A 26719-nucleotide genomic window follows, 5' to 3' on the forward strand; every position below is an offset into this window, starting at 1 on the left:
TATATATAAGTATACGTATATACACACACACACCACTTTAAAAACGTTCTCTGTTGTTACAGAGGCAAGCAAACAATCACAGGTATTTCCCTCCTACTGTGAAGAAGTATTCATAAGTGCCTGCCTTAATTTTTCTTTTCAAGGTTTCCTGTCCTATGCCTAATAGTTTACTTTACTGTTCACAAACACTTGTAAGCACCCTTGGAGTATTTCATCTACATAGCTATAGCTACCTTAGTTCTCACCCTCTCTCCCCCCCTTTTTTTTTTTTGCCATTTTGAGTCATTCAGCAAATATGTGAGCCTCTACTGCATACTAAGCATAATTCCAGACTTAGTTTTCAGCGTCTGTTACTAAAATATCTAAAACACCTCAATACTCCAACTACAATTTTATTGTTTCAATTAGAAAGACGTTCATTATTACTGTTCCGAACCTCAGTTTTTAAATGTATTATCTACATCAAGTAACACAATCCTAAGCTTCAGTATACTATGTAGAACACAGCTAACATTTTTCCTTATAGTACCACTCCCAATACATTAAAAATTGATTAGAACATGATTTACCCATAAATTTTTAGTCTGAAAGTAATCCTAAAATGAAACTGATAACCCTAAAAATGAAACTATATGCCAAATAATTGATTCATTTTTTATAGATTTCAAAGCAAACAGCACCAGTGTTAGTCATCAACAGCAGAAATTACTTCCTTTTTTTTACAATACAGCTTTATTTTTATTTCTTTGTTTCCAGTTTTCATTCATCTTATATTTTTTATATCAAGGAATTCAGGATCTAGACTAAATTAACGCTAAATTCACAAATCAAACACAACCCTTCAGTTACAACACTGAACACTTTATGTTCTGGGAAATGAATTTATCACTACTTTTGGCATTTCTATAGGTGGGAGCAATACTGACTTACATTTTTGGGTGCGGGGAGGGGGGAGTTCATTAGTCTTACCATCTGACTTACCATCTGACATATCCTTAAGGACCAGATTCTCTAACTCACTCCACTCAGTATTCAAACGTTTCATTAACTTGAATGCATTTACAGGGTGCCCAACAAATCCTTCTGGATCTTTTGTCGCTGTGCTGGTTAGCCGATCTAACTTCTCTGCCCATCTATATATATAAGACATATGAATGGAGTATACATACACTTAATAAAGAAAAACACAATTTAGTATTCACAAAAAAAGACTAGATTAGAGGTTTCTAAGTTAAAACTATATCTAAAAATTATTTTTAAAGTAAAATTATAAAGTTTTTTTAAACAGCAAAAAGCTCTTATGAATAAAATATAGCTTGGCAGAATCAAAATATAACTATAAGACTTTTCATTTTAGTTTTGTTTCTTCCAAAGGGTTACAGTAAATGGAAGCTTAGTAAAAGCTTCTTAGTAAAAGTTATGACTGGTTCTCTCTAGTAAGAGTCTAAACATTCATTTCCCCACAGGTCCAGAAAGCCAAATAATTGATCATTACAAAGCAGAAATTAGCCCAATCCAAATTCAGTTACATGTTCATTTAAATCAAACTTACACCAAAATTTTACATTCAGTACCCAGAAACTATATCTTAAAACAAAAAATGTTGAATACTTAGCTTCTCATTAAACAAAAGAGAGGAATTCTCAGGTCAGCATTAACCATGAACCTGAATCAATTAAAAATAAACTAGCATTTGAAGAAAAACTCTATCAATTAAATAATACTAACCATACTTATCACTGTAATCTCTAGAATGAACCACAGGAGTGAAAGATAAATAGAACTGAAAAATTGCTCCAGAAGAGGTTAGAGGAAGACATAAAATATTAGCAACCATTTTCAAAAATTGTCAGTCAACAACCCATACCACTTATATATTTTTTTTCCAAAGATCAGCACCCGCACTAACATCTGTTGCCAATCTTTTTTTTTTCTTCTTCTTCTTCTTCTTCTCCCCAAAGACCCCCGATACATAGTTGTATAATCTAGTTGTGAGTGTCTTTAGTTGTGCAATATGGGACGCTACCCGAACATGACCTGATGAGCGGTGCCATGTCCGCGCCCAGGATCCGAACTGGTGAAACCCTGGGCTGCTGAAGCGGAGCGCGGGAACTTAACCACTCGGCCACAGGGCCAGCCCCCCCATACCACTTATATTCTTATCTCAATCCATATTCTTCCATGTGAACTCTCGGCCCAGCTCTAACTCTTATTTTCTGTGTTCCTATTTTAACCATCTCAGCTAGCTTTTTAAGATTGACAGATGGCTTTCATTTCCACTCAGAGAATGTTTTAGCTCTGGAAAGAAAACATCCTGGTGGTGTCAGAGTCATAATAAGTAAAACATTTTGCTTACTTTTTTATTTGTTCTAATTTATCCTCTTCTGCCTTAATATAGTCTTTCAGGGAAGTCACCAGATCTTTCTCAGTATGGATCAAATCAGTCATCTGACCTAGAAAGGAGAAGAAAAGAAGGTTATCAAATACCCGTATTCGTCAACACAAGTATTTTAGAATAGATTAAGAATGATCGAGAATGCTTCATTCTATGAGAGAATTTAACTGGAAGGAATCAGTTCTGTTGCAGAGTGCATCTTCCTCTTTTTTTTTTTTTACCAGATAAATAAAAATAAAGCCAAAAACTTTTCTAATCATGTGTTCCAATTCTAATTGTCAAGTTACTTAATTTTGCAAGCTTGGATGATACTGGCAAGACTGTCTTTTCATCTAAAAGTTTATTTTTAAATTACAAAACAACACTACTTTCCAAGGATCAATGTTTCTTCTTCTCCACCTCCCCCCTCAGCTTTTGTTTTTGAGACTAATTAGAAGTAAATTTTTATTCAATAACAAAAAGTATACTTCACAACTGAAATTCAAATCATCCATTTTAACATATTTATAATGGAATGAGAGGATTTATCATTTTATATCCTGAAATCAGGTGTCATAAATACAATACTTGTGTTTTAGTTAGCTCTACAATCACACGGGTAAAACTGGTCAATTGGATGAAGGAAAACATCTCACTGAAGACAGATGAAGTATGCGTATAGGAAAATATACAAATCAAACCATGAAGAATATTACCGGAGAAAGAGGCTATGTGGATGTTCTATGTACTTCTGTATTCTTCCCCTTTAACCAATATGCTATTTTTGTGATATTTTTAGAGATTTTCAAAAAATTATCATGTACAAAAAATGTGTTCACAGTAGATTCTTAAATAGAAAAAGGTTATGAAATAGTGTGCACTATATTATTTGTGTATCTGTGCATTAAAAAAGACTAAGTATACGCATTAAATTATTTGCTGGGTGGATCCATTAACAGAGAATTTTCTTTGGTACGCTTTTCTAAATTTTCATAAATTTCTAACCTGAAAATGTATTGCTTTTGCTATCAGAAAAAACTAATTTGAAGAGAAACAAAAGTGAATTTTAAAAAGAGACTGATAGGGGGCAGGGACTGAAAATGCTTCAGTCTCTGGGAATACACTGCATTTGTTTTTACTGATTTAAAAATACTAAAAAATGGAAAATTTTCAATACAAAGACAATACAAACCAAAAAGCAGTTAAAACTTACCAATTGAAGTAAAAAAGCCTGGATGGGCCAAAGACTGGGGAAGTAGAATCACTACAATTAAAATATACCCGATCATCTTGGAAGACTTAAGTTTACAGGTTCACACACCTACAAGAGAAATATGAGCATTACAAGAAAAAAAAGGAAGTGTAGGAAAAGTTCCTACCTATTTTTCCTATGAACAAAATGTAAATCAGACTCCAATGTTGCCCACGGAATTCTTGTAAATTGATATAATAATTTAATAAGAGCTACTATCTCATTTTTCATTTCATCACTATTTAAAGAAAAATAGACATGTTTGTTATCACCTGATAATCTATGCTTAAAAAATCAACCTGAGTTTTTCTCCTTAGTTACTACCATAATTAGACTAACTGGATAGTAATACCTCTTTCATATAGCCTGAAAAATAAATTTTATCTGTGATCTAGATCTAAACAATGAATTTCCCATAAAAATATACCAGTTAATTAAAGTAACAATTTAAATATTATCAAAATATATTCTGAAATGTTAGAATAAGCGTTAAAGGGAAAAAAAGCTTTCAAAGCTTTCTGATTAATCCCTTAAATTCCTAACTTGTTCCATCTTTTCTCTATATAGTTTTAAATTTTAAAATAAGTTCAATTAAAAGTTGTAGAGTTGGGGGTGATGAAAATGTTCTAAAATTGACTATGGCGATTGATGGTTGAAGAACTCTGAAAGTACTAAAAACCACTGAATCATGAACATTAAATGAGTGAACTGTATGGCATATGAATTATATCTCAGTAACACTGTTGTTTTTAAAAAGTTGTACAGAGTCCAAAAAGAATAAACAGGCCTGTCGATTTAAGCCAGTAATTTCTCTCAAAAGACCCAGTGTTGAGCTTTCCCTCTTATTTACTGTGTTCTATGTAAAAAATCCTTAGCCCAGTACATAGCTGTGGCATTTTTCTTAAAACCTGGCAGCAAAGCCCTTCTGTCTTTTTTTCTTTGTCCCTAGTAGTGTTGTCTTTTTTAGAAAGGATTCTTCATGGCGGTTACAGATAACTAATGAGCAGAAAGATTTTACCCTGCTTTTCCATATGCCCTGCTAGCACTCTTCTCTTGTTCCTTCTCCACCATGTAAATGGACTTTAAGTCCTTCTTACTATTTTAGAGGAGAATAAGTTACCATTACAGTACCGTTTGCCCCAGTAACAGGCTCCCATTGGTTACTCTGACTTGTCACCCTATTCCTCTTTGTGCAGTCACCTCTGACTCTTCCCAAGTGACTTCACCTAAATCAACAGGTTCAAGTCCATATTGGAAAGCTCCCTATTCTGCAAAAAACAACAACAACAACAACAAAAAACCCACTTTCCCCTAACTTGAATTTCAATAAAAATAGATCATCACAGAAACTGACATCCTGGAAGTACTCCTAAGTCTCCTCCCTCAAGTTTGCTGCAAACTTCCAGATACTTCCAGAACTCCACAGCAGTGAAAATACACTGCTCTCTTGGCTGCTTTACAGTAACTCTTTGGGAAGGCTTCTAGGATGTAGCAGATGCAGACACTTCCTCCCCTGGGCTCCTGCCAAAGCACAAGGCTTTTTCAAAATCCTGGGCTGCCTAAAGAGTCTAGAATCTTCTCACTGTTTAAGCAGATTTCTGTCATAATTTTCTTCATGAATAAACGTTATTCCCAGAAAATAAAAATACTTTTGCTATACTAACAGAAGGTTAATCAGAAATGTTGTCTAAATATTTAACTCTGATGAGAAAGTTTAGATTTGTCAGATAAGAGGTTATCATTTTTCCATTGCTAAAATATATTGTCACTAAAGTTTCTTTGTCATCTTTCATCATCCTTAAACCTCACAAGGAGTCAAGAACCATTAGCATACAGAAATTACTACAAAGAAGCTTGAAAACTGCATTTTAAGAATGACAGAGCTTCGGGCTGGCCCAGTGGTGCAGCAGTAAAGTTCGCATGTTCCACTTCTCAGCAGCCTGGGGTTCGCCGGATCGGATCCCAGGTGCGGACATGGCACCGCTTGGCACACCATGCTGTGACAGGCATCCCACATATAAAGTAGAGGAAGATGGGCATAGATGTTAGCTCTTCCTCAGCAAAAAGAGGACTGGTAGCCGATGTTATCTCAGGGCTAAACTTTCCCCCAAAAAAATAAAAGAATGAAAGAACTTATGTAAAAGTTCAAAGCACTAATCACATGAAGAATAAATATACCTTCACCTTATATCACGCTGCAAAATAAATTCTAGATGGATTAAAGAGTTACAATCAACAAAAAATAAAATACCAACAGAACAGTTATTGGATCCCTGAAAGGAGAAAAGAATTTCTGAACTTAAAAATGATAAAACAAATAACCTATCAAAAGTCAGATGAATTTCAAGACCAGCCTAGCAGCGCAGTGGTTAAGTTTGCATGCTCTGCTTCAGTGGCCCAGGGTTTGCCGGGTATGGACCTATGCACCACTTATCAAGCCATGCTGGGGCAGGCATCCCACATATAAAGTAGAGGAAGATGGGCACCGATGTTAGCTTAGTGCCTATCTTCCTCAGCAAAAGAAGGAGGATTGGCAGCGGATACTAGCTTAGGGCTAATCTTCCTCAAAAAAAAAGGGGCCAGCCCCATGGCCGAGTGGTTGGGTTTGTGTGCTCTGCTTTGGCACCCTGGGGTTTTGCCAGTTCGAGTCCTGGGCGCGAACATGGCACTGCTCCTTGAGCCATGCTGAGGCAGCATCCCACATGCCACAACTAGAGGGACCCACAACTGAAAATACACAACCATGTACCCGGGAGGGCTTTGGGAGAAAAAGGAAAAATAAAACATTAAAAAAAAAAGTCAGATGAATTTAAATACACAAAATAATTTAGGTTTATATATTTTTTAAAAACCTATAAACTACAAACTAGTAAAGTAAAGTAAATAGAACTCATTTAAGGAACTCATAAAAATCAGTAAGAAAACCACTAAGATGTTAACAGATAAGTGGAGTAAGTGCGCAGAAAGTCACAAAAGAGAAACTATAGTTAAATAAAAAAAAAAGTTCACTCATTAGTAATTAAGGACACAGAAAATTGACATAAGATAGCCATTTTTTGCCCATCAAGTGAACAATTAAACAAATTTAACAAATTAACAATTAAAAATATCTAATGATGGTGCTATATATCAAGTAACTTAAAATGAACATATCCTTTAAGTTGTGAATTTAAATGAAAAAACAAGATTTAAAAATTAACATCAACTCTCATTCATTGCTGGTGGGAATACAAACTAGTACAGCCACTTTGGAAGACAGTTTGGCAGTTCTTTAAAAAATTAAACATATTCTTACCATATGATCCAGCAATCGTGCTCCTTGGTATTTATCCAAAGGAGCTGAAAACTTATGTCTACACAAAAACCTGCACATGAATATTATAGCAGCTTTATATTCATAATTGCCAAAACTTGGAAGCAACCAAGATGTCCATCAGTAGGTGAACGGGTAAATAAACTACGGTACATCCAGACAACGGAACATTATTCAATGCTAAAAGAAATGAGCTATCAAGCCATAAAAGACATGAAGGAACCTTAAATGTGTATTACTAAGTGAAAGAAGCAAATCTGAAAAAGCTATATATATTGTATGATTCCAACTATACGACATTCTGGAAAAGGCAAACTATAAAGATAGTAAAAAAGATCAGGTGGAGCACAGAAGAATTTTAGGGCAGTGAAAATGCTCTGTATGAGGGGCCGGCCCTGTGGCGCAGCGGTTAAGTTTGCACGTTCCGCTTCTCGGCGGCCCGGAGTTCGCTGGTTCGGATCCCGGGTGCGGACATGGCGCTGCTTGGCAGCCATGCTGTGGTAGGCGTCCCACGTATAAACTAGAGGAAGATGGGCACGGATGTTAGCTCAGAGCCAGGCTTCCTCAGCAAAAAGAGGAGGACTGGCAGTAGTTAGCTGAGGGCTAATCTTCCTCCAAAAAAAAAACAAAAAAGAAAAAAAGAATTGTTTATTAAAAAAAAAAAAGAAAATGCTCTGTATGAGATCACAATGATAAATACATGTCATTATTCATTCGTCCAAACCTATAGAATATACAACACTGAGAGTAGAATATACAACACCAAGAGTGAATGTATAATGTAAGGTATGGACTTTATGACATGTCACGGTAGATTCATCAACTTAATAAATGTACCACTCTGGTGGAGGATGTTGTATGCGTGTGTGGGGGCAGGGATTACATGGGAAACTTCTGTAAACCTAAAACTGCCCTAAAAAAATAGTCTTAAAAAAAATATACTAGAATCATACAACATTGGTGGAATCTGTGTTGGGTAAGATTAAGTTTATACTACTCTGACAGAAAGTTATTAATGAATACTTATCAAAACAAAGAAAAAAATTAACACCATAATATGATCATAACTATGCAAGAAAATATGTAGAGGAAATTCACCAAAATGTAGTTGTCTCTGGACACCAGAACATTAGGTGATTTTTATCTATTTCTCCATATTTTCCAGATGCCCTAGCATAAATATAATTTAATAGTCACAAAAAATTAACTCTATACAAAATAATAAACCTAAACCAACAGATGCCATATTAAGCCTTTAATGAAGTGGTTAACCACTCTCTAATACAAAAAAGTAGCTAACAAATGCTATACACATTTGAGCATGTTCCATTTTCTAACTCTATAAAGCCTCCAAATTTCTCTCTCTGCTTCAAAGATAGTCAAGCTTATTTGAAAACAACCCAGATATCTAGTAGTGAACCACACTGTCAGAGTAGCACACTTTTCTATTCTCCTTCCTCCCAGAGATAGACATATGACCCGGGCTAAGGCCTCATTCCCACGAACGCAATAGTTAAGGGGTGGGCTTGTGAAATGGTAAAAAGCAGGTCTTTCTGAAATTGCTAAGCTCAGAGGATGTGAATTTAGAGCTGCCTGTGACCATCTTTCTCACTTGTTAAGGATATATAGGAACCCCATCTATAAACAGGACAAAGTCACACAGACAAGCAGTTCCAACCTCCATGGCCTTGATTCTTCCAATTATTATTTACTTACTTACTTACTTATTTATTTATTTGAATCTGTCAGCTACCCCAATAATCTTCCAATCCAGCCAACGGAGCCTGTAACTTCCCTTTTTCTTAAGCTAATTCAAGACGGACTTCTGTCACTTGCAATAGAAAGTTCAGACCCATACAGCATTACCCCAAACTACCATGCCAACCTAAGCTAGTTAATAAAAATGAAGATATCCCTGTGTAGCAGTGGTTCTCAAGCTTTAGCTATATCAGAATCACCTAAAGGTCTGAGGTATCTAGATAATTTAAGCAAGTTCTCAGGCAATGCTGATGCTGCTAGTCTGGGGATCACACTTTGAGAACCATTGGATACAAACATTCTTTGAATCACACAAAAAGTGCTCTCTGCCTTTAAAATAGATTTTACTTCAACTTATTTTCTGAAAAATATCAGCGAATTTCTAATTACTCTATAGAATGGTTCCTCCAATCTGTTTTAATACTATGTCTCATCCACATTCTTTCAGAAACCTTAAGCGACATGTTAATAGGCAAGCCTATCTTTATCAAGCACAAATTTTAAAAACATAATGGTTTCCTTATGTCTCACTTCCATTTATATCCACCTTCATTCAGTTAGCAGCTTGCAAAGCGAATCACTATAAGCATCCCAAAAGACATTAGGGTTTTATCAAAAATAGTAAGACATAAATGTCTCCTGTTCTAATTCCTCAAATAAGCTTGAAACAAAATTTAAATGGGTAAAAGTGGATGCCATCTCCTTTAAAAGAAAGGTAAATCTCAGCTCCCTAAGATGACCTGATTCAATTAAAAGAAAGAAAGAAAAGGGAGAGAGGAGGAAAGAAAAGACAGCCAAAGAAAAGTCAAAGATACAAAGAAATTTATACTGGAATAAAATCCAGTGCTGAAACAGTATGGATAAATTACTGATAATATTCTGGTTTTTGGTTGGATGGCAGGTTAATGAGTGTTTATTATCTAATTTTTATAACATACATGTATATTACATATAATGTTTGATATGCATGATACTATATTTTAGAAACTTGGGAAAAAAACAGTATGGAAGAAATCTTCCGGGGAAACATATTCTCAGGTAGGCCTGGATAAAAATAAATTGCAAAATGTACTATTTATCCAAAACTTTCCTTCAGTCTTCCTTCTAGGAAAGTCCAGTCCCACATACTCACAGGTCAATCAAAACTGGAACAGATTTTAAAACAGCTGTACCACATTGTAAATATTTACAACTCTGAGTTACAATTCACTGAATTGTATGTACAAGGTATTCAATGAATTAGCAGAACAGGGCACCTGGCAAATAATTCTCCCGGCCTTTTGGTCTAACATTTTTCTTCAAAGGAAAAAACTGCTACATTTAAAAAAGTTTGTCTTTCCCAGACAAATCATTCAAAAATTAATAAGGCAGACTAAAGAATGCTTGATATTCTAAACTTTCTTTGGCACTAAAAATTTTCCAGAGGGCTCCTTCTAACAGCTTCTTCATACCTTCCACAACTGTTCAAAATCTTCTTTTTGAGGGCTCTAGCTTTAAGTTGATTTTTCCTCATACAAATCCCATATTCAACTGTTGGTCTTCCTAACATCTGTGTTAGACTTTAGTCTTTTTGATAGTTTTTATGGTCAATGCAAAAGACCAACACAAATTCAGGCTTCTAATTCAGGCCATTACAATGTAGTACATATCAAGACTTGGCATGTCTCTTCCACATAAGTAGGATGGATTTTCCAAGACGATTAAGAGGGATTACTAACAGAACTAGTTATATTTCTGTTCTTCCCTATAATCCTTCTGCAAATTGCCATTTGTTTTAACTTAACTCCATGAATTCCAGTCATACTTCTGCTCCCAAAGAGACTGAACTACACCTCTAATATTTACAATCTGATGGACAATTACTTTAATGGTATGACCAACTTTTCCATCAAAAATTCAGAAGATATACTAGCCTCTTTCCCACAGCTTTCCATATCTGAGCAGTGAACTCCAGTCATCAGTATAATTCCAATTGAACAGCATTTCAAGATTCGGCTGGGAAGAAGTTCTAAATCAAGATATTGCCCTTAACTGAAAGTGCTACACAGGCTATCTTTTTGGAAGTTCTTCCAAAGTTCAAAGTGTTCTCTGTCAGAAAGAACCTGAAGATAAGATCATTTCAAAAACACACACCTCTGTTTATGCCTATATGGCACCTCTACCACCCCTGCTCTCTTTCTTCTGGAAACTGCTCCCTTCCGCTTTTTTATCACTCCACTCTACCTTTAATTCATCCCCATACTTTCAGTAGTCATGTTATATAGCATGATACCTCTCCCTAATCAAGTGGCTATTCAAAGTTCTTTCCTGGAAATTTTGAAAATGAAACTGAGAAAGAAATGGTAGGCACTCTTTGAATGCCTGAACTATAGAAATAAAACTCAGGAGAACCAAGTTTTCACATACAGGTCAAAAAGTGAATGAAGTATCTACAAGGTTAAAAAATGAAGCAGAGAAGAAGACAAGTGAGAGAAGAAAATATTCTGATGTTCCAGTTGTTCTTGAAGTCTAATCATACTCCTGAATTCAGTTGTTAAGACAACTCCCTGTCCCACAATACTTACATAAATTCCACTATGTGCTAGTACGAGTTGAATTTCTGTTTAACCCACAGCCCTAATTAAGAGTTTCTCTCATCAACCCTCTAGGTTTTTGAGGTTTTGTGTGTGTGTGAGTGAGGGAGACTGGCCCTGAGCTAACGTCTGTTGCCAATGGTCCTCTTTTTGCCTGAGGAAGATTGTCGCTGAGCTCACATCTGTGCCAGTCTTCCTCTATTTTATGTGGGATGCTGCCACAGCATAGCTTGATGAGTGGTGCTAGGTTCTGTACCTGGGATCTGAACCTGTGAACCCTGGGCCACCAAAGTGGACCATGCGAACTTAATCACTATGCCACAAGGCTGGCCCCTAGTTAATATTTTTATAGGCAAAATAAGTTAAATAATCCTCATGTATTTATCCCTCTCTATTCCCTACCACCAGAAAGCAATACTTTTCAATGATATTTAAAATTTTTTTGCTCAACTGTTAGAGATCCAATAAATGCTACTTCTATATCACAGATTACAGAGTTTAAGAATAAATGTGGTTTTAATCCATGTTTTAAAAGAATTAAATTGGAATTTGGATTTACAATTGAAGTTAAACTCAGTGTCAAAAGGCATCGCTTACATAAGGCCACTTCTCCAAGATCAGGAGACATAGCCATCTCATCTAATACAAAGATATAAGCACAGAGAAAGAGGCATAATGAGGAGACAAAAGAATACACTCCAAATAAAGAACAGGATAAAACCCCAGAAAAAGGACTAAATGAAGCAGAAATAAGCAACCTACCCAACAAAGAGTTCAAACAAAAACTCATAATGATGCTGACAGATATTGGCAGAAGACTGGATGAGCACAGTGAGCTCATCAACAAAGAACTGGAAAATATAAAAAAGAACCAATCAGAAATGAAGAATACAATACTGGAAATGAAAAATTCACTAGAGGGACTCAATAGCAGAGTAGATGATACACAAGAACGGATCAGCAAGCTAGACGAAAGACTAGAGGAAATCACCCAAGCTGAACAGAAAAAAGAATTAGACAGAATGAGAACAGTCTAAGGGAACTCTGGGACAATATCAAGCACACTAACATTCATATTATAGATGTCCCAGAAGGAGAAGAGAGAGACAAAAGGGGCAGAAAATCTATTTGAAGAAATAATAGCTGAAAATTTTCCTAACCTAAGCAAGGAAACAGACATCCAAGCACAGAGAGCTCCAAACAAGATCAGCCCAAAGAGGCCCACACCAAGACACATTATAATTTAAATGTCCAAAATTAAAGATAAAGAGCGAATCCTAAAAGCGGCACGAGAAAGGCAACATGTGACATATAAAGGAAAGCCTATAAGGCTATCAGTGGACTTCTCAGCCAAAACCCTACAGGTGAGAAGAGAACAGCATGACATATTTAAAGTGAAGTTAAACTCAATGTTTAAAGTTTCTGCTTCAACTAGGAAAGTGAAGTTCCCCTAAACCTGAAACATTTTACGAATAAATGTAAGCTGAAGAAGGCTTGAGAAAGAAATGAATCTTACTGTTATTAAAATGGTGTCATTCATCACTGACTTTTAAACTGTATATTTTAAACTATGTAATATACCTCTCAACTATTTCAAACACTTTAGTTAGAAATGCATCTATTTCCCAATGAAGGAAAAAAGGTCAGGATTCCTGTTTCCAGGATAGAGACTATAAAAAATATACTGTAAGTGAAATTTAGAGCCCCTCAAATGAGTAAGCTTCATCAATAATGTCCACCTTTATTTGGTGGTCCCTTTAACAGGAAGCAGAATAAGCAAAAAGGTAAGGTATCAAAATATGACACCAAATTTGACTGCCAGCAAGTAATAAAAAAAACCAGCAGTAATTTAGATGAATGTGCCTAGTATGATACCCCACACATCACACAGAAGACACTTACGAAATGTTACTTTTAGAGGTGCAGCAAGAACTCAAGAATAGCTGGACTTGTTGTAAAGGGTGCCTCAAGGGACATGGAAAAAGAAGACTTGGAGAATGGTGGGAAGCCCAGGCAACCTCAACCCTAGGCTAAGAGAATGGGAAGGGGTAAGTAGCCAAATCCACTAGCAGAGGAATTTGAGTGGGAGAAGACAATGGACAGAGGCAATGGAAGGGAAGAAGGAAAAGAAGTAAAAATTAAATTATACATGCTTTCCCTGTTGCTCACAAATGCTGGTATTTCCAAATATTAACATAGTCTATATATTTCTGATTTTAAGAAAGAATTTGCAGTTATCTTCTCATGGTTGTATAAACTGACTAAATTAATGAAATTGTGTATATTCCATAACATGAATATCAATAAATATTGGTTAGAGTATTGAAAAAAGCAATAATATAAAAAACCAGCAACTTTTTAGAGTTTTCAACTCTTAAAACTAGGTTTGTTTTCTAATTTGGATAGTGCTAAATATATACATGAGGCAGCTTTAAAGCCTTATTTCTAAGTTTAAAGAATATATTTGCATATATATATATAAAGACTTTATACTGTAATTAAAAGAACTCAAAAAAATGTTAACAATGGTAAGAGGTGGGATCACAGCCACTTCTCTTCACTCAACTTCTTTGTTTTCTTTAATAAACATATTTTAATACAAAATTTCTGTTTCTATAAATAAATAAGTGAACTAAAAAAGAGTCAAAGTAGCACTAAAGTGGACAGACAAATTCAAATCATGGACAGAGTTAGCAAAATCCAAGTGACCAACTCCACAGCTCTACTGTGGAGCTCCAGCTGGCATAATGACACCCACAATCCCTTTTGCTCCAAAACAAATTTCACCTGTTTTTGATTTACATAGGAAGTCCTGATAAGGCAACTGTAGTGTCTTCACCACCCTAAGGATACAAATGAAAAGTAAAATTTTGTACAATATACATTCTAGATTTTTTAAGCTTAAATAAGGAACACGAGGTGAAGGCAAACTACTCTAAAAGCAGAATTTTCAATGAAACTTCATTAAAGACTGAATTTTTTTAATCAAGTTATACTACCTGAAAAATAATCATTTGGAAAAAATGGCATTGCTTTAAAAATGGATCTTTTTATACAAACAATAACCAATCACAGGAAGCAATAAAAAATGATCTCATTTGCAATAGCAACAAATACATGAATTACCTGGGAATAAACTTAAGAAAACTTTAAATTGACCCTAAAATTAACTCAAAATGGGTCAAACACTACTTTGAAGTTTAAAACTATAAATCTCTTAGGGAAAAAACATAGGTGTAAATCTTCATAACCTTGATTAGGCAATTAGACATAAAACCTGAGCAATAGTTTCTTAGATATGACACTTAAAGCATAAGAAGCCAAAGAAAAAATCAGATAAATTGGACTTCATCAAAATTTAAAACTTTTGTTCTTCAAGTAAGTGAAAAGACAACTCACAGAATGGGGGGAAAAATTGCAAAGCATATCTCTAATAAAGGTTTAGTACCTAGAATGTATATAGAACTCAACAATAAAAATAATACATATAGTCCATTTTTTTAAATGGGAAAAGGAATTGAAGAGACATTTCTCCAAAGAAGAGACACAAATGGCAATAAGTATATGAAAAAACGCTCAACATCATTAATCAGTATGGAAGTGCAAATGAACACCACAATGAGATACCACTTCACAGCCCCTAGGATAGCTATAGTAAAAAAGACAGAAAATAACGAATGTGGACAAGGATGTGGGGAAATTGGAACAGTCACACATTGCTAATGGGAACGTAAAATGGTGTAGCTGCTTTGGAAAACAGTTTTTCAGTTCCTAAAAAACGTTAAACATAGAGTTACCATATGACCCAACAATTCCACTCCTAAGTCTATACCCAAAAGAAATGAAAACACATATGTCCACACGAATATTTGCACATGAATGTTCATAACAGCATTATTCAAAATAGCTAAAAAGGGGGAAACAACCCAAACGTCCACCAATTGATGAATGGATAAACAAAATATGGTACATCCATATAATGGAATGTTAGTTGGCCATGAAAAGAAATAAAGTACTGATACATCCTACAACACAAATGAACCCTGAAAACATTATGCTAAGTGAAAAAAATCTACAGAGACAAAAAGTAGATTAGTGGTTGCCAAAGGCTGGGGTAGGGGGAAGGGGACGGGAGTGATTGCTAATGGATCTGGGGGTTCTTTTTGGAGTGATAAAAGCGTTCTAAAATTGATCATTATGATGGTGGCACAACTCTGCATACATTAAAAACCACTGAATTGTACCCTTTAAAAGGTAAATTGTATAGTATGTGAATTATCTCTCAATAAAGCTGCTTTAAAAAAAAGAAATCAGAACAGCAACTAAACACATACACACCCAACTAGGCAATCAAAGTATTGCAAGTGTTTTGTTTCTGTTTTCCTTTTAACAGACATTTTGTTTTAGAATATATTTGGATTTATAAAATATTGTGAAGTTGTAAGGTACAGAAAGTTCCCATACACCCCATACCTAGTTTCTCTATTATTAATATCTTACATTAGTATGTTACATTTGTCACAGTTCATGAATTTATATTGATAAATTATTAACTAAAATACATAGTTTAAAATAATGTCCTTTTTTCTATTTTAGTATCCTATCTAGTATACCATATTACATTTAGTCCTTATGTCTACTACCATGATAATTTTGACTCCTCCTCCAGCACATTAACTGTAAATTTCTCTTGACAATCAGATACAGAACCTATATATATATATATATATATCTCCCAGTACATTATTTATTTGCCAAAACAATTGCATCAATCTAGCAAGGTGATCCCCTGAATTATTTTAGTAGCTATATACTTTCATTTTAGCTGTTTAGTTTTCATCACTTGCTCCTACAATACTTATAAATGAACAATGTCTAGCACTATCACCACACATTTGCATTATCTTTACTGGAATGCAAAACATTATATATATGAACAAGTGTGTCTTGGGTGTTGGCATGAGGTAAAAATGATAAGTGAAAAAATATTTATTATTACATGTGTAAACTGGTAGATTGTTTTAGAAATTACAACATATATTTTATAAGAGAAGATATTTAGAAAATATCATCTGTTGATTAATATTAAAGATTAAATTTTCAATTAGCTAGATTACTTGTGAGCAATTCTTCAGATTACTTGGTCCAGGTGATTGTCCTGCCTCCAATAAAGACTTTTTTTAATATAGAATTTTGCTTTTGTCAAGGACTAATCTCTCCTACTGAAAAAAATTCAAGACAGCCCACTTTCTCTCAATTAAGTCTATTATTTGTTTCTTAACTTGTCATCTTGGATTCTTTATTTGTAATTGTTTTGTTCATGTGAATCCCAATGAGTCTAATGAATGTGTAACGTGTCATATCTAACTTGAGTGAATATCAACGGATTAGCAGTACATAATGTTTTTTGATAAACGTCATATCCTCTTGCTCTAAAATTCTGATTTGTTTATTGACTCAGCATATTTTAATAAAATTGAAATGAAAAGCAAAATTAAAAAAGAAATCAACATAAATTCTCATTTCAGTGGGCTATACCTAGGAGTAGGAATGCCAGGTTGTACGGTAAGTGTGTGTTTACCTTTAGGAAGAACTGCCAATGTTTTTCTTTTCCTGTTTTTTTTTTTTGAGGAAGATCAGCCCTGAGCTAACTGCTGCCAATCCTCCTCTTTTTGCTGTGGAAGACTGCCCTGAGCTAACATCCATGCCCACCTTCCTCTACTCTATATGTGGGATGCCTACCACAGCATGGCGTGCCAAGGGGTGCCATGTCCGCACCCGGGATCCGAACCAGTGAACCCCAGGCCACCGAAGCGGAATGTGGGAACTTAACCGCTGCGCCACCTGGCCGGCCCTGCTAATGTTTTTCTAAAGTCACTATACATTTGCATTGCCATCAGCAGTGGATAAAAGCTCCAATTGCTCCACATTCTCATCAGCACTTGGTATTGTTGTTTTTCTTTTTTTCCTTCACGTTTCTTAATAATTAATTTTCTCACCAGGTGTATCGTGGTATCTATTGTGGTTTTAATTTGCAATGTCATAATTACTAATGACGTTTAATATCTTTTGGTATGTTTATTTGCTGTCTATATACCTTCTTGGGTAAAGTTTCTACTTAAATCTTTTGCCAAATATTTAATTAGGTTGTTTCCTTATCACTGAATTTTGTGACTTCTTTATGTATCCTGAATACAAGTCCTTCGTCAGATATGTGATGGGGGAATATTTACTCCCTGTTGTGTGGCTTGTCTTTTCATTCTCATAACACTATGTTTCAAACAGCAGAAGTTCTTAATTTTGATGAAGTCAAATTTATCAATTTGTTTATTTATGGATCATGTTTTTGGTGTCATATCTAAGAAATCTTCGCCTGACCCAAGGTCAAAAACATTTTGTCTTATATTTTCTTCAAGACATTTTATAGCTTTAGGTCTTACCTCAAGGTCTATGAACCATTTTGAACTAGTTTTTACATAGAATGTATTTTTTGCAAGGAGGCTGTAATAAAAAAAAAGATTCTATTTTGATGTTTGAGTGCTGACTGCTATGAAGCCCTACTTCCCTCCTCCTTTTGCTCCACATGTGGGTAAATCAGAAAGAAAGCTAAGCCATTCCCTCCCTTGTTGTCGGTGAGAAGCTGAAACCATGTAAATCCCACACGTGAGAACTATCATAAAGATCCCTCCTCCTAGCTACAATAAAAACTAAAAGCAGGGGCTGGGCCCCTGGCCGAGTGGTTAAGTTCGCCCGTTCCGCCGCAGGCGGCCCAGTGTTTCGTTGGTTCGAATCCTGGGTGCGGACATGGCACTGCTCATCAAACCACACTGAGGCAGCGTCCCACATGCCACAACTAGAAGGACCCACATCGAAGAATATACAACTATGTACTGGGGGGCTTTGGGGAGAAAAAGGAAAAAAATAAAATCTTTAAAAAAAAAAAAGAACTATAAGCAACTACCCTGCTTCACTCTGGCTTCATTCTGAACTAAACCTAAGCCCTTGTCCTGAGGAACCCTTTTTCAGTTTACTGAGTAAATTTTATTTCATATTTCATATCCATTGGTGCCTTTGTATCATTTGTCCCAACATTTACAAAAATCCCTGGGCAGGAGGGTTGCCCAATTTCCAATGGGGGATACTAAGTGCCAAATAAAACAGAGATTTTTTTTCTTTTTGAGTATGAATAACCAACTATTCCAGACTATCCTTTCTCTATTGAATTGCCTTTAAACCTTTGTCAAAAACGAATTGACCATTTTTATGCCTCTGGATCCTCTACTTTGTTCCACCGATCTGTACATCTATCTTTTCTTCAATACCACACTGTCCTGAGTATTGCAGTTATATAGTAAAGTTGAAATCAGGCAGTGTGGATTTTTCCAACTTTCTTCTTCTTTTTCAAAATTGTTTTGACTTTCCTAGTTCCTTTTTTTTCCACGTCAATTTTAGAATGAGTTGTCAGTTTCTATAAGAAATCCTGCTGGGATTTGGACTGGAACTGCATTGAATCTATACATCAGTTTGGGAAGAATAGTTATTTTAACAATATTGAGTCTTCCGGTTCATGAATATGGTATATCTCTCCATTTATTTAGGTCTTCTTTGGTTTCTCTCATCATTGTTTTCTAATTTTCAGTATGCAAATCTTGCACATTTTGTAAAGTTAATACTTAATATTTCATTGTTTTTGGTGCTATTGAGATGGTACTTTTAAATTTTAATTTCTAATTGTTCATTGCTAATATACAGAAATCCAATTGATTGTTATATATTGACTTTCTGTCTTTTAACCCTGCTGAATTCACTTATTAGATCAAGAGCTTTTCTGAACCATGTCTCAGATTTTCTACACAGACATAATGTCTGTGAATAGAGACAGTTCCTGCTCTTTGAAACACACTGTTAAAAGAATTGAGATGAGCCAGGGACTGGGAAAAAACATTTCCCTATCACACATGGTGTAGTTATTCTACTCCTAGATATTTACAAAAGAGAAAAGAAAGAATATATCCCTCCAAAGACTGTATGGAATGCACATACCAGCTTTATTTATAACAGTTAAAAGCTGGAAACAACTCAAATGTCCCTCAACTGGTAAATGGACCAAAAAAAAAATTGTGGTATATCCATACAATGTAATACTACTCAGCATTAAAAAAGAATGAACACATAACAACATGGATGAATTTCAAAAGAATCATGCTGAGTATAAGAAGCCAGACTAAAAAAGAGCACATACTATATGATTCCACTTATAGAAAACTCTAGAAAATACAAACTAATCTTAAGTGTCAGAAAAAGATCCTGGTTTCCTAAGGATGAGGAAAGGGCAGGAAGGAGAGGAGGGAGGGATTACAAAGAGGCATGAGGCAACTCTTGAGAGTGATGGATATGTTCCTTGATTGTGTTGACATTTCTATGAGTATATACTTTTGTCAACCGTATGCTGTAAATATGTGCAGTTTGCTGTATTATCAATTGCACCTCAACAAAGTTGTTAAAATATATCAATTACTTTAAGTTATTAATAATCACCCTTATTATGCCAAACATTGGTGTTTTATTTACTTATAAAACTCTATTACTTGGTAGCTATGATCACTGTCCACTGTTTTCAAAAAAAATCATTATTTAAGATTTTTTTAACTTAAACACAGTAAATTGAGATCTAGTCTCCAAATATCTTTGATGTTAAAAGACTGGTAAATTTGAGACCATGTAAATTTGAGAATGTCTTCATGCAACTTTTGAATATGAATAAAATCTTGCCTGGCTTAAAAAAAAGAGGTGAGGTTGTTGGAAAAAGTGGGCAAGAATAAAGGCCATATGTACACAGCAAGTAAGGCTCTGAGGTCCTAAATTGGATAACTAGGTTTTAGAAACACTAAAATAAACACTTATTGGTCATTTTTTGAAGAAATTAAATATGCAAATTCAGTTAATATAAGATTAAAGTGTAAGAGAAGTCTTGAGTCTACTTAAACCCAGCTAATCAATATTTACTAAACACTCTCAAATAAAACAAACATAATCTTATGTAACTGTCCTCCATTATGTATGTTATTTCAAACAAGAAGTTATCCTGATTCTTCCAGCACAATGTTTAGTACATAATAACAATGCTCAATAAATAATGATCACAATACAGAATCGTGGGTAATGATGTACACCTGAAATTTATATAATGTTATAAACCAATGTTACCTCAATTTAAAAAAAAAGAGAATCAAGGAAAACACCTTCAGGATAATTTTTCTCATTTCTCTAAAACTAAACACTAGTCCTGGCTTTGTATACAAATTTCCCTTCTTAACCAAAATTCTTTAAAAATTTCAGAAAACAATTCATGGTTGAAAAGCTTGAGAAATCATTAGGGCAATAGAGCTAGGTACTGAGGTGAAGAATCTTATAAATATAAACTCAGAAAAACACAGAAAATAGATTAAAATAGACATCTGAAAATTAATGATTAATACTTTGCAAGTTTCCATTTCTATTACTTACTCCTCAGAAATCTTACAAAAGCACCTTCTCCCAAAATGTTAACAATATGCTTATAGAGTCCATGTCTGCTGTTGCTATAGACATGCACAACAGGAGAGACTGTTCTATTTGATGCTTCATATCAATGTTCAATGGCTTTTTATTTTATAGTTGTTGACTACTAATTCTTGCGTCTTACTGTAGTTCCAAAATAACGTAACTCTGATACCTGGAATGGAAAACATCTAGAGAAACTAACTTTTGTTTAACCCACTCTGCACAGATAAGAACAAATTCCCATATGTACCTATAGTATTTCTTAAAGATCATTCCTAATACAAAAGAGGTTATACATACTTTTAATCTCTGACCATGATCCATTCAGGCCAAGGCCCATTAGTCCAGAACAGAATACTTCAAACTGGCTTTAGCAGCCCCTCTCCTACTAATAGATGGATTACACCTCTGAGGCCCAGGTATACTTTACCCTAACTTCATCTCTCCCAAGGCTCTTCTGCAAAAGTTTCATTTCTCTTTAACCTAGTCTCCCTCTTCTTCCAATTACTTCTTTTTTCTAAAGCCAGATCCCAAGCTGTCAAGCTGAGGAAAAGATATACAAAATAAAACCACATATACTAGAATAAGGAAAAACGAACTGATGGTTGCAGAGGATGTGAATCTAGACATGGGTTTCCATTCAGTACTTATTCAGATTTAACATGAAGTAAAATGTTAGTAACATGGCTGCATGCCATGTAACTTTCATATCCTATTTCTCCTATGAAACACTTCTTACCACTCCTTGGATTCTCCCATAGTCTACTGGGCACATTATAAATGCTTTTAAATTAAATCAAGTGGAATGACAAAGTTAATTACTACTAACCAGGAACCCTATGTTATTCCAACCCTAGATGTTGAAAACATTTCTAATACCTTGGTAATATGCTATTGAATTGATTTTTTTTCCTTCCATTACTTCATTACTTCCATTACTTCCAAGTCAGTCTGACCAACTACCAAGGATGAAGTCACATGAAGCGGGAAATCAGAAAACAGACAACAACCTGGGTCCAAGTTCTAGTTCTGCCACTTACTATATTCTTGGTCAGATTACTTGACTTCTCTGAGCGTCAGTTTCTTCATGCATAAAATGGTGATGATATAAAACTACCTCATAGAATTATTTTAAGGATCAAATTATACAATATATGAAAGAACACTTTATAAAGTGCTTTAGTTGTTATCAGGTAGAGTAAAAAAATCTTTTTAGAGCCCAGTTCAATCCTCCTAGAAAATTCTTTTAGGGGGAAGAAAAAATACTGATGTAAGATGTTATTGTCACATGTTTCGTTTCCTAAGAAAAATGCAGATAGAAAGAAAACTGGTTAAAGTTTACTACAGCTATAAAGGTGGATAAAATAAACCACTAAATTACAGCCTCCTCTTTGTACTACTTACGATGGTAATCAACTCAAATGCCCAACCAAGAGAGAAAGGCTGAGTATGTTAATTTGACATATCATAATATTACTATTTAAATGAAAAAATGTAAACCACCAAAACACGGACACACTCATATGAAACTCTAAGCGGGAAGAGGAAGAAGTCCAAGATACTATTCATTCACTGATGACCACTATGTAAAAAGCATCAATCTCTAAACTGTATTTTTTGCCAATAACCAACCAAATACACTAATAGTCACAGTGATCATCCAAAGAAACATCAGGAAAAGGAATGCTTTTCATTATATCAAGTTCAAAAACTGCTGGAGTAAACTTAAAGAAGTCTTCTGAGTTTCATTAGTTTTTACTGAGGTACAATATTTGGCTAGAGGAAAGCTAATGAGAGGATAGCTCAATTTATACAAATAAATTTCATCAAGTAGAAACACGAACAAAGCTTTAACTAGTTTCACAAATATCCATACACACTTTATTTGGCTTGTCTCATATATTCATACACACACACACAATCATTATGATTTAATTATAAGATTCAAGATCCCACTGTAAGAAGAGAAATAAACTTTAATGCCAAGGGCCTGTGCAATTTATTTTTGTTTACTTTCACGCATTTTCCACTTTCAGAATAGAACCAAAGATATGTTACAACATATTGAGAAGGAAGGGAGAAGGCCAACATGATGTATTATTGCCTAAACAATTTAGCAATTCAATTATTCTCCCACCAATCTATTAACTTTTGTCAAAACCCTTTTAGCAAAAGTTCATTAGGGTCATCTATATACTCAAGTCCAGTGAGATCTACAAGTCCAGCTCAATTGTCAGAAATATTGAAGAAATTCTGCCTCAAGATACCTAGATATCCTTAAAAATTAATTTCATATCTCTTCTATTTTTTAGTTCTTATAATAGAGTTTATAGATGCACTTAGGAGTGGGAGAGAGTATCTATAAATGTATATAAAATTCCAAGCAGATGTGTGAACTTGTATTTGCTGACCCAGGGTCCACGTCTTCTATCAGATTCTCAATAGATTTCATGACCTCAAAATAGATTGAGAACTGCTACTATGTATCTCACAGGGTACACTTTCCAAATCTAAGAGCAGTAATTATATCCCAGTTGATAATTAATTGCTAAATAAAATAAGGCATTCCTTCCACAAAAATGAAGGCTCACAAGCTTTATGGCTGCACTCTTGCAATAAAAGCAGGAATCTGAACTTAATTGCCCTATGAAAGATACTTCTTGTCAGTATACAACCCACTCTGCAGTATTAGAAAAGGTTAACATCTCCTTACCAAAAAGCCAAGATTCACTTACAACACCCTGGACTACTACCTAGGTGATATAAAACTTTCTTTTTTCAAATCTTTTGCACTGTGTAAATTTTTCTGCAATAATTAAAAGCTGTATACATTTTTTAATCTGTTTTACTACCTTAGTTACCCAGACACAAAATGGCCAATATAATTATCTGCTTACTAAAATCCTCACTTTCAGTACTTCAAAATAAAATTCATGTTAAGATGTCAAAGGAAACAGCACTACTCATCCAAAAAGAGAGAAAGTAGTCCTTTTCCAAGTTAGTCTATGTTAAATCTATAAGAAGCATTTGCCATCGGCTATCTAAAACACTGGCATAATGTTCCAAAACCAAACCTGTCATGACTTCTAAAGGTAAGTGACAAAACCTATGCTTCCCAAAGAAAGAAAAGGTAAAATTTGAAGGTCATACTTAAGACTGAAACTATATTTCACAGGCTAAAAGCCAAAGTTAAAGAAAAATCACGGAATGTCTACTTAAATTTCAAATCAAGGCAAAGCATACGCAAGGTTGTTCACTTTCAGCTTCTTAAATATATCCTGCTTAAGGTATCCATTTTCTCCATAGAAACTTGATCAGAAAAATCCCTTTAATATGTTTTATAAATTAAGTTCCAGTGTTCCTGCCATGCGGACTGCATATTTCATCTGATTATTTTATGAAAAGACCAGCCTCATTCATAAGCTACATCTAAACCTAAAAGGGGAAATATGCTTCTTCTCAAAACCTTTAAAAAAATGAGCAAAAAGTTGATGAAAGAACACTGCTGCCACGTCTTTTCCCCTCCCCCACTCACGTAGAGGCTATTTCATCCTTTCTGAGTGCATTCCAAGGGAAAGTGGAAGAGCCACAGCTCTCAGAGAAACCAGAAAGAGTTAAGTTGAAACTGGCAAGCCTCTTTGGCCTTTCAGATCAATTCCTAAAAGGAGATCTAGCTGTTTCTTCATCCCTTTCTTAAAGTAAACAGTGCAAAATTTCAAGTGTTCTCCCCTCTATTAGGAACGCATAGGATGGTAGTGTCTAAGAACTGAATTGTATTTAATACATTCGATTATTTAAGAGAAATAGTCTCATACTTATGGTACCATTCTTCCTGCCCCTTAAAACATACATCTGGGGACCGTTCATGTAATCTGGGAACTCAAAGCTCTCACACAACTGTGGAATTCGTTTTACTGATGTGGACTTGTAAAAGCAGCAAACTCTCTGGTGAGAAAGACAGGAGGGGAGAGGGAAAAACTCATGTGCCTTTAAAAAAACCATGTGGAAGAAGAGGGAAGGAAGACGACTAGCTTCCCCCACACCAGGGTGACCTGACAGCCGACTTCCTCAACTCCGCAGCCCGAAACTCGCCGCCCGGGGCTACGTCTAGCTGTTCCAGCAGCACCGACGCGCAACAGATGAGTTACGTCTGAACTTCTCTGGGTAGGTCCACTTCCCAGACCCACGTCTTTTCGATAGGGCAAATATGCCTGGGGTGCTTCAGCTCCACTACCACAGGCTAGCCATCTGCTGCTACGGAGGCCAAAAACCCACGCCCCACCCCCGCATCACCCTCAGCTTTGTAAGGAGGACCAGGTATGAGAGAAGCTCGGGAAAAATTAACAGTGTGACTCCGCGGGAAGGAATATTCAAGAAACTCCTAGTCCCCGGGGCGGGGACAGAGGCTGCAGCAGAGCCCACGGTCAGGGGCGCCGACCAGGGAAGAGGTGGGAAGGGGAGCACGGAGAAGGGCAGAAGGGCCTTTGGGGCAGCCGGGGGTCGCGGGGCGCAGGGCGAGAGGCCGAGTCTCCAGAGAAGGTACTGGGCTGCTGTGGTAAACTGTGGTAAACTGGAGAACCCCCCACCCTCAAGCCATCCCACCAGAGGAGACAGGGACCGGACCGCCACAGCCGTCCGGGAAGGGCCAGGGCTGCCCAAGGGCCTCAGCCTCAGTCCCCAAGGTCGGGGGAGCATCTTACCTGCGAAGCGGGACCGGGGGGCGGCGCGATCTTCAGTCCCCTGTCGCCTGCACACGAGCTGGCTACCTACTCCCTTCCCTCAGCCCGCTTGGCGGCACGACTGGGCAGCAGAGGGAGCCAGTTAGCCCTTTTATAACCTCTAGGCCGCGACAGCAGCGCTGGGGAGGAGGCGACTGCAGCCCTTGCTACGTGAGCTCGATCACACCAGCGCCCCCGCGACTGCGCAGGCGCCCAGCCTCGGCCGCTCTCCCGCCCCCACCCGTGGCCCACACCCCTACTCCCCACCGGCCGCGGGGAGTCTAAGGCCGAGGGGCGGGGCCGGTAGACGGGCCTCGGATGGAACGCGACTGCGCAGGGTTGCAGCCCAGCCCCCGCTACCGCGGTTAGCTCGGGTTCGCTCCGCTCGCTTTTGTCGGGTGGTTTAGTGCCTTAATTTCAGGTTTGGCGACGAAGCCACCAGTAATGAAATATCTTAAATGTGAGAAGAGGAACATAGAAGCGTAGAAAATAAAGCAGAAAGGAAGCCTCGGATGGGAATACAGTGCTTCCAGGCTTGATATCTCAGCTGTCTTGGCCCTGAGGCTTTTTGCTTTGCAAACCTCCGTCTCTCACGTCTACTGTCATTTTATACGAATCTGGCTCATTTCCTACCTTTATACTCTATGAGTAGATAATGGCCTGCGCGCTCCGGAGACGCATTTTCTGGGTTCAATTCCCAGCTCAGTTCAGTATAACGCTGGGCGTTAACCTCTTAGTATCTCAGTTTCTCATCTAGAATAGGAATGTCGGTAGGTACCTCATAGGATTATTGTGACAATTAAATGAGATAATGTATGTAAAGCATTTAGCATATACCTAGCACACAGAAAGGACTCGGTAAATATTAGATTGTGTTGTTGTAGCATATAAGGCACCCAATGTTGTGTTTGGTCTCAGTCTAAGATTTGGCTTAGTCAGTATAATCTTAAAAGAAGAAAACCTTAGTATCAGTGAGAGGACAATGAAAGAGATATTTTTCCCTTGTCTGTGAAAGGGAAGAATGACTTCTCTAAGACTTGTTATTCATTAAAAATCGTTTTCAGAATTTTCCATGTATGCTAAAAAACATAGCAAAAATTAACATTTGACTCTTATCTAGGAGGTGGGGTTGATTATTCAGATACAGAAATAGAGAGAGGGTTCTCTGGGAGCCCTAGGCAACTAGAA

General features: G+C 36.2%; 2 protein-coding genes across 7 annotated transcripts in view; one reads left to right on the forward strand and one right to left on the reverse strand.

Annotated features, from left to right (window-relative positions):
* P4HA1 (prolyl 4-hydroxylase subunit alpha 1) overlaps positions 1–25886 on the reverse strand; it is an 80044-nt gene extending 54158 nt beyond the window's left edge. For 2 of the 4 annotated variants that reach the window (XM_014733036.3, XM_070227453.1), the window contains exons 1-4: positions 25514–25742; positions 3588–3695; positions 2357–2453; positions 982–1133 (exon numbers count right to left, since the gene is read on the reverse strand). In XM_014733036.3, the coding sequence (XP_014588522.2) occupies positions 982–1133; positions 2357–2453; positions 3588–3663 (325 nt within the window). In that variant the 5' untranslated portion in view covers positions 3664–3695; positions 25514–25742. Of the gene's footprint in view, positions 1–981; positions 1134–2356; positions 2454–3587; positions 3696–25513 lie in introns of all 4 variants that reach the window. The other 2 variants (XM_005602463.4, XM_023644951.2) reach the window with 2 other exon arrangements.
* The window catches only part of NUDT13 (nudix hydrolase 13), a 35497-nt gene continuing 33591 nt past the window's right edge, over positions 24814–26719 (forward strand). The window contains exon 1 of one of the 3 annotated variants that reach the window (XM_001503824.5): positions 24814–24977. The gene's annotated coding sequence lies outside the window, so the exon portion shown is untranslated. The remainder of the gene's footprint in view (positions 24978–26719) is intronic. The other 2 variants (XM_070227512.1, XM_070227521.1) reach the window with 2 other exon arrangements.

This window comes from Equus caballus, chromosome 1 (genome assembly GCF_041296265.1).
Source record: "Equus caballus isolate H_3958 breed thoroughbred chromosome 1, TB-T2T, whole genome shotgun sequence".
NCBI lineage: Eukaryota > Metazoa > Chordata > Mammalia > Perissodactyla > Equidae > Equus > Equus caballus.